The 8,870-nt window shown below is 34.5% G+C and overlaps 1 protein-coding gene across 1 annotated transcript in view; it reads left to right on the top strand.

Moving 5' to 3' along the window:
* The window catches only part of alg5 (ALG5 dolichyl-phosphate beta-glucosyltransferase), an 18,439-nt gene extending 10,952 nt beyond the window's left edge, over positions 1–7,487 (top strand). Inside the window, exons 6-10 of the mRNA NM_001045354.2 lie at positions 231–344; positions 497–556; positions 2,875–3,026; positions 6,849–6,934; positions 7,131–7,487. Of these exons, the coding sequence (NP_001038819.2) occupies positions 231–344; positions 497–556; positions 2,875–3,026; positions 6,849–6,934; positions 7,131–7,246 (528 nt within the window). The 3' untranslated portion in view covers positions 7,247–7,487. The remainder of the gene's footprint in view (positions 1–230; positions 345–496; positions 557–2,874; positions 3,027–6,848; positions 6,935–7,130) is intronic.
* Positions 7,488–8,870: the final 1,383 nt, after the last annotated feature.

Below are 8,870 nucleotides of genomic sequence, written 5' to 3'. Positions count from 1 at the left end.
CACCGATGAATCATAAACTACTGAATGTGCTACTACTATTTAACAGCTATTGTTTTACACAATTAAAATGATAAATTTTAATGATGAATATTACTTTATAAAAGCTCCGCTTCAACTTTTTTAATTTAACAAATTAACAATCAACTCAATTTCAGCTAATTGTTAAATCAAGTTAAAATTTAAGTAGTTAAACATATAAATGTCAATCATGACTGTTTATCTGTACGCAGGGAACTTTGAGCTGTCGCGGGCGACTTATTCTAATGGCTGATGCTGACGGAGCCACTAAATTTGCTGATGTTGAAAAGGTGGAAGAAGGTCTTGAGAGCATCACAGAGAAGCCTGTGAGTCGCAATTGTTTTGTAAATAAAAAAATCGACACTTGGTGTATGTGGATTCAATATCCATGTGAAGACAAAACAGCAGATAAGAGTTATCACATGATTAATAGACTTGTCAGAAAATCTGAAAATGTCTTCCTCATATGTCCGTGCAGGATAACATGGCCATCTCCTGCGGATCCAGAGCTCACCTAGAAAAAGAATCAGTGGCTCAGGTAAACGATGCTTCTCAATATGTTGTTCACACCCTATAATGACAAATGTAAATCTAATGATGACTATATTCGCATAAAGATTACCATACGGATCTGCTTATTTTAACTTGTGCACTGCAGTTTCTAAATAAATTAAATATACATTCAAAATACATAGTTGAAGACAAAATGATTCGCCCACTTGTGAAATTGTAATACTTTTAAAATGATTTTCAAAATGATTTTTAATATAGCATGGACTTTTTTTTTACAGTTATTCCTATTATATTTTTCTTTTGGAGAAAGTCTTAATTCTGTTAGTTAAGCATTTTTTACATAAAAGAAAATATTCCAGCCAAAGTCAAGTTTATCGACCCCTTTAATATTTTTCCCAATTTGCTGCAGAACAAACCACTGTTGTGCAGTGACTTAATTAACCTAACTTGTTAACCCATTTAACTTAGTTAGGCAATTAATTTGCAGCTTAAGCTGAATCCTAGCATCTTTAAAAATGTTATGTACTGTCATCATATTAATACTTATTAGAAATTAGTTATTACAATCAGTTTTAAAAATTGTTGAAAAAATCTTATACATGACTTGAGAAAACTATTACTATTACTACTAATATTAACATTATTAAAATAATAACTACTAATTTTGTTTCCAACTGAAAGATCTTGGTGTCTTTGCAAAATGTAAGATATAAACCAAGGCCAAAAACAAACACTTTGTCTTGTCACGCAGATGTCTTGAGAGAAATTTGACCTGTGTTCAGAGTTTTCTGAATTTCAGATATTTTTTTTTTCAATGCACACATCCACAATCCAGCTTGTGTAACCGATCCAATCTAATTGAGAATTTAGAATGTTTTTTTTTCCTGTCAAATCTAGCAGTGGACTCTGGAGCTGCTGTAATGTTTTATGTTACAGTTTACTAGTCTGGCTTGCATACAGTATAGCTTTCATGTACTTCTCGCCATTCATTCCGAAGGTATAACTTAGGTAGAATTTTGTTTAAAATCTGCGGATTTCTGAGGAATTATTTTGGGAGTTTTGTAACTAAAACCTTAATTAGTGAAATAAAAAGTTATACCTTTTTAACTTTTATTTAATCTTTAAATTGCAAATCTAATTAGATTCACTTTATTTGGTTAACAAAGCAAGTCTCTCATATAATATCTCTACTAAAAGACAGAAAATATTACTTAACAAACTGTATTGTACATAAATCAAATTAACATTTTTATATTAGTCAATAATATTACTGTAATTAGCTAAAAAACTAAATAAATTTAGATTTACACACATTTACTCAAGTAAATAAACAGAATTAATGATGGGCTAAAAATCTGCGGAATTCTGTGCGCACAGATTCCGTGTGGGCCTGGGTATAACCAACTGTTAATTGTCCAGATTACCATTAGAGCATCTTTGAATGAAGGTATAATTGCACAAGCCCTTTGCAGTGGGGAAAATAAGTAGTGAACACGTCACCATTTTTCTCAGAAAAAAATATTTCTAAAGCTGCCGTTGACTTGAAATTTCCCCTGGCTGTTGGAAACAACCAAGGAAAACAAATCGAATTAGTTAACAAATAAAGCTATGTGTAATACATTGAAATGTTGCAGGAAAAAGTATTGAACACATCAAGAAAGGGAGGTGTAGAAAGGCAGTGAAAGCCCAGACAGCAGCTGAAATCTCTCAGTAGTTCTTCAGCAACCCTCTGCCCTTCGTCATTGTAAATGAATATTCGTTGCTTCAGTCCAGCATCTACATTAGCAGGATGATGAAGATGAAACCAGAGTGGACATTTCAGCAAGACACCAAAACAGACAAGGAAACTCTCAAATGCTTTCAGAGAAAGAAAATCAAGCTAAAGAATGGTCCACCCAATCACCTGACCTGAATTTAATAGAGAGTACAAAATAAAGATCAGTTTGGGTAGACGAGATAGATATACTATATAACTGCAGGTTAACTGTGTTTATATATTATAACTTTAACTAATTAACTAGTAGCTTTTAACAGTTAAAGTTATTAGTAACTAATAAAGTTCTGGTCACTAATAACCTTAACTTTTCTGAGTTTGATTGTAATGCAGTATTGTGCATGTTTTGTGAAGCTGCTTTGAAACAATATTTACTTTTAAAAAGCTCTTTACAAATAAACTTTTTGAATTGTATCATTATTGCTGTGGTCTTAACCTTGTTATAGCTTTTACATTCAGAAGGAAACCATATCTTTATCAGTATCGTCCTTGGTGTGTGAAGCAGTAATGATCATGAAGAAATTGTGAATACTTGGGGATTTTCTGCCATCTGTTTGTTCTCCTGACAGCGATCCATGTTCCGGACGTTCCTGATGTATGGATTCCACTTCCTGGTGTGGTTCTTCTGTGTGAGGGGGATTAAAGACACACAGTGTGGTTTTAAGCTCTTCACTCGTGAGGCTGCTCTGAAAACCTTCTCCAGTCTGCATGTGGAGCGCTGGTAAGGAGGCTTACCATTTATTTATTTATTTTGTCGAATGCATTTTACTGAAGACATTTTCAGAAAGAAAAGGATTCTCTGTTTTACATGTTTTGTCCACATATAACATACTGTAGGCAAAGCAAATGAAAAGAAAAAAAGGAAAAACAATATGAAAATCATAATAATAATAATAAATAAAAAACATCCACACAACAAGCCAACTTGTTTACAAAGACCTGTTTGAACAACAGAGTATGATGAAAGCACATTAAAACATTACAGAAATGATGCGTTATTCCAAGGTTTTTTTTCAAGGTAACAAGGATTGCAAATGTTGTTTTGTTTGAGTTTTCTTTTCAAATAGTTTCTAATTTGCTCCAAATGTAACATAGAGGTAATTTCTCCAAGCCACAGTTTACATGTAGGGGATTACTTTTTTCCAAAACAGTAGCTTCTGGGCAGTAGTTAAACAGTATGAGAGCAATTTATGTTGTATGGCATTACTTCTCCAATAAGGTGTTTTCTGGTCTTATCTGATGCACCAATAGCAAATCACAACAATCTAGTTTGTTTTTTAGGTTGACAAAACAATCCTATAATAGTCCTGCTCTTAATTTTTTTTTTTCTTGCTTAATCAATGCTATCATTTTCATATTGATTTTAAAGCTTCTCTACAACATGCAAAGAAAGTACAACAGTTAAAATGGGATAGTTCATGCAAAACAATTCTTTTATTTCTTTATTTAACCTGTTTGAGTTTCTTTTTTCACAAAAAAGAAAACACAAAAGAATATATTTTGAAGAATGTTGGAAAAATCTGCAGTTTTCTTTTTTCCGCATAGGATTTAGTTCATACTATGGATGTCAATGGCTGCATTTTTCCAACATTATTCATATCATGTTTTGTTTTGAACAGAAAAAAGGCACTTGACCTAAAGTAAATTAGGTATTTTTCACATTTCTTTTTTTTGTATAACATGTCAAGATTTTAAGATTTTACATTAATTCAAACCTCAATACCCAAAACTTACCCTAGACAGGCTTAGGGGGAAAAAAAGGTTAAATAATAAGCCTTATTAAAAAATATATAATTATAAAAATATAATAAAAATTATAATAATAATTATTCATTATATTTTATAGTAAATTAATTAATTAATAAAATAAACAATAAAAAATAATAATCATAAATAAAAATAATAATTCTAATCAAGCACCAATTAACATTCCACAGTTTCAGACTTCCAGAGCTTCTTCAATATCTCCGTTTTTTACAAAGTTCAAAAACACCTCACAGATTTCACAAAATTCAGAGGATTTTTTCCTTATGTATGTGAGCTTTTCAAGAGCCAAACATGTAATAAGGTTTCTCAACCAAAGTCCAATGGAGGAGCGATTCAACATTTTTCCAACATATGTTTAATACAAGCAAGGCACTGTATTGCTTTAAGTCAATCAGTTTTCTTGCTTTAGTAGACAAAGCACAACTGTCTTCATAAATATTTAATATACATAATTCAGGACATAAAGGAATTGCAGTGGAAATAAATTGTAAAATATATTGAGCTACCTCCACCCAAAATCTTTGTATCTCTTCATACTCCCACACACAATGAAAAAAATGCAACTTGTATCTCAATGCATTGTAAACAAAGATCAGGGATATTAGGGTTGAATTTATTTAATCTTACAGGAGTAATATAAGTTCTCATTATCCAATTATATTGTAGCAATCTCAATCGGGAGTTTAATGTTTTTTGTGCATTCAAACAAATTATATTCCAGTCCTCTACTGGGATATCCATATTTGTATCTTGGATTTATGCTAGTCTTTTATTTTCTTTATGATTTTCTCTTAATATGTTATATAATTGTGTAATTCGGCCTTTGATGGAACAATCTTGTTCTGTAAGAGTTTCCAATAATGATCTTGGGGGGAGCTGTGTTGAATTTTTTTAAATGTGTAAAAATAAAACTTGTGTTTTAAGGAATATTACATTTTTCTCACATTTCTTTTTTTATGTATATATTTTTCATTGTTTTCAGCATAAGAAAATAATCAATAACCTTAACCTTAAATAATCAATAACCTAAACAAAGGCCATTTCACAATAGAATATCTGACACAACACAATATCATCAAGAAAGCATAAAAAACAATTAAGTATAATAAATAAATAATTTACAGACAAGTGTGTAGGCTCCACAACTCAACATATGCCAAACCAGTCTCGCCCGAATGGATTCCAGTATTTCAAATGACAAATGTCGTCAGCGCAGTATTAGAAGTCAAGATCACGTTTATGTAATAGCCTACATCATGCGGATCTCTTTGCTTGCCGCCGATTTCTTCTGCTCGTGCACAAAACTTCTTGCACGCCCTCAAATATACACTGCTCAACTGCAGATCTTCCTGTGCGCTCTTAAATAAACACTGCTGAAGTGCGATTTAGTTCGTTTACGAGTACGTCTCCAACATTTATTAGATTTGCTAGGAATATTTATGAATGTCTCCAATACCCACAGAGCGGTATTAGAGCATCCTGAAGTAAAGTTAACGGCTATAAGTCGTGTTTGCTGGCCTCACGCATCACACACCTGTCAGTCAGCCAGTCAGTCAGTCAGCACGCAACCTTAAAGGCTTAAACAAATAACGCACAGCACTACTACGCTTACAGAAAATTTTGCGCTGTTATAATTCACTTATCCTTTAATACGTTTTGGTGCGATTATTACCAGCTATTAAAAAATGTAATGTTTTGAATGAGAAGCTGTGATGTAGCCGTGGCGGGATGAATTTTGGCGATGAAAAAATGAATGTAGCGGAAACCATGTACAATTTTAGCTTACCCAATTTACCTATAGCACATGTCTTTGGATAAGAACATGCAAACTCAAAGCCCCCTTTCTCTTGTAGAGTTTATATATTTAATAAAGATTATGAGGACATATGAAGAGTTCAAATGCAAAACCTCTAAATGCCATCAGAAATGTGCTTCCAAAATGACAATTGTATGTAAAAGTTCAGATATTTCACTTTTACGGTGGTCAATTTTATGGTTAAATTGGAAAAATTTAAACATTGGAGATTGAGAAATTGCCCATTTTAGAAGAACATTTCAGATGGCATTTAGAGAGTTTTTGCATCTGAACTCTTCGTTTAAATAAAAATAATGTGCATGGAAATAGTATATAATAAACACTGCAATTATAAGGGTTTCCGCTGGGTCTCAAAATGTCTTAAATTTCAAAAACAAAATTTTAGGGCTTAAAAAGTCACTTAAATTCACTAAAATATTGTGTTGTAGGTCTTAACCCCTTCAGACCCTGCGTCCATTACAATGGACATCACATGACAACCCATTTTGTTTAAATTTGGAACATAATTCAGGTCTGGAGGGGTTAAATCATTTTAAACAGGTCTTAACTTTCCTCTGTCCAAGTAAAGCTACCCAATCTGGCCGACATTCAATCACAACTTCTTTTATTGCAAAGAGATACAATTCACAACAGGTGTTAGATATTTTACAGCAAATTCTCCAAATTCATTTCCCCAATCAGTTAAAGAAAACTAAAGCAACACATCCCTTTACATGATCCTCCATTAATACAAAAAGTATTTACAGAAGTTACCGGACCATTCTTAAAAATCCCTAGAGTTTAGCCCTGTAGAAGTTGAAAATTTCATTCATAGTGGTCCTCAAAGGGTGTTAAAAAGTCTTAAATTTGATTTGAAGAAACCTGCAGAAACCAATTATTTAAAACAACATATGAAAACCTGTCTATTTTTATATTATGGCAACTTTAATTCAATAATCCTTTATTTTGTAATTGTTGCAGGGCGTTTGATGTGGAGCTTCTCTTCATTGCTCAGTGTTTTGATATCCCTATTGAGGAGGTGGCTGTTAACTGGACAGAGATTGAAGGTTTGTGCTGTCAGTTGTGAAATATAATTGCACTTTAAAGTGTAGGCAGTTAAATGACCTGATGCTTTACATCACGTAAAGTGCAGGCAATTAAAACACTTGACAGTTAATATCTATTTTCAGGCGACATTTGTCACAAAAATTAACCTTTTTTCCACTATGAGGTAATGACGGCTTCTTTTATTGCATGTTTTAGGGTCAAAGTTGGTGCCGTTCTGGAGTTGGCTACAGATGGGTCGTGATCTAATCTTTATCAGACTGCGTTACCTCACTGGTGCCTGGAGACTGGAGTCTGAGAAGAAAACTCAATAGCTGATGTTACAGCTAGTGTGCTGTTCGTGAGCTAGCATTGCCACAAATGAGTACACTGCGAACGCAATCGGTGAACAGCAACCATTAGCATTTTATTATCACTGACCGTGCCGAGATCACAAAAGGGGATTGTCTTTCTATTTTTGTTATGCTGTTTTCCATGTTTTTCTTTTACATAATGTATTAGTTTGGTTTCAAAAAAGCAGATGGTTCTTGGCCAAATAAAAACCAAAACAAATCATTAAGTGTTTTTGCATTTGCAACTATTAAGAAAACATTGCACGGATGATGAGTTTCACATTAGAAAAGCAGATTTCATTTAATGCTGAGATTAATAATTGTAATTTGAAAAGAAACTAATTAGGATGTTTAAAATCAGTGGCACACAAATATACACTCACCGGCCACTTTATTAGGTACACCTTTCTAGTACCAGGTTGGACCCCCTTTTGCCTTTAGCACTGCCTTTATCCTTTGTGGCATAGATTCAACAAGGTGCTGGAAATATTCCTCAGAGATTTTGATCCATATTGACATGATAGCATCACGCAGTTGCTTCAGATTTGTCGGCTGCACATCCATGATTCTCCCATTCCACCACATCCCAAAGGTGCTCTATTGGATTGTGGTCTAGTGACTGTGAAGGCCTTGTGAGTACAGTGAACTCATTGTCATGTTCAAGAAACCAGTCTGAGATGATTCGCATGTTATCCTGCTAGAAGTAGCCATCACAAGATGGGTACACTGTGATCATAAAGGGATGGACATGGTTAGCAACAACAGTCAGGTAGGCTGTGCCGTTAACACAATGCTCAATTGGTACTAATGGGCTTAAAGTGTGCTAAGAATATATCGCTTACACCATTACACCACCACCAGCAGCCTGAACTGTTAATACATGGCAGGATGGAACCATGCTTCCATGTTGTTGATGCCAAATTCTGACCTTACCATGTGAATGTTGCAGCAAAAATCGAGACTTGTCAGACCAGGCAACGTTTTTGCAGTCTTCTATTGTCCTCAGTTTCCTGTTCTAAGCTGACAGGAGTGGCACCCAGTGTGGTCTTCTGCTGCTGTAGCCGTCCGTCTCAGGTTGGATGTGCTGTGCATTTAGAGATGCCCATTTGGATACCTCGGTTGTAACGAGTGGTTATTTGAGTAACTGTTGCCTTCCTATCAGCTGGAACCAGTCTGGCCATTCTCCTCTGGCATCGACAAGGCATTTGCGCCTACAGAACTGCCGCTCAGTGGATATTTTGTCTTTTTCGCACCATTCTCTGTAAACCCTAGAAATGGTTTTGTGCGCGAAAATCTCAGTAGATCAGCAGTTTCTGAAATACTCAGATCAGCCCATCTGGCACCACCAACCATGCCACGTCCAAAGTCACCTAAATCACCTTTCTTATTCTTCCCCATTCTGATGCTCTGTTTGAACTGCAGCATATCGTCTTGACCATGTCTACATGCCTAAATGCATCGAGTTGCTGCCATGTGATTGGCTGATTAGATTTTTGCGTTGACGTTTGGACAGGTGTGCCTAATAAAGTGGCCGGTGAGTATACATTTTATAACACCCACGCATACAAACACAGTTGACTGAAATGTCGCCCTGTCTGGCATGTAT

The sequence above is a fragment of the Danio rerio genome, chromosome 10 (assembly GCF_049306965.1).
Source record: "Danio rerio strain Tuebingen ecotype United States chromosome 10, GRCz12tu, whole genome shotgun sequence".
Lineage (NCBI taxonomy): Eukaryota > Metazoa > Chordata > Actinopteri > Cypriniformes > Danionidae > Danio > Danio rerio.
Note: the sequence above shows the minus strand (reverse complement) of the source record. Positions and strands in the feature narration are given on the sequence as shown.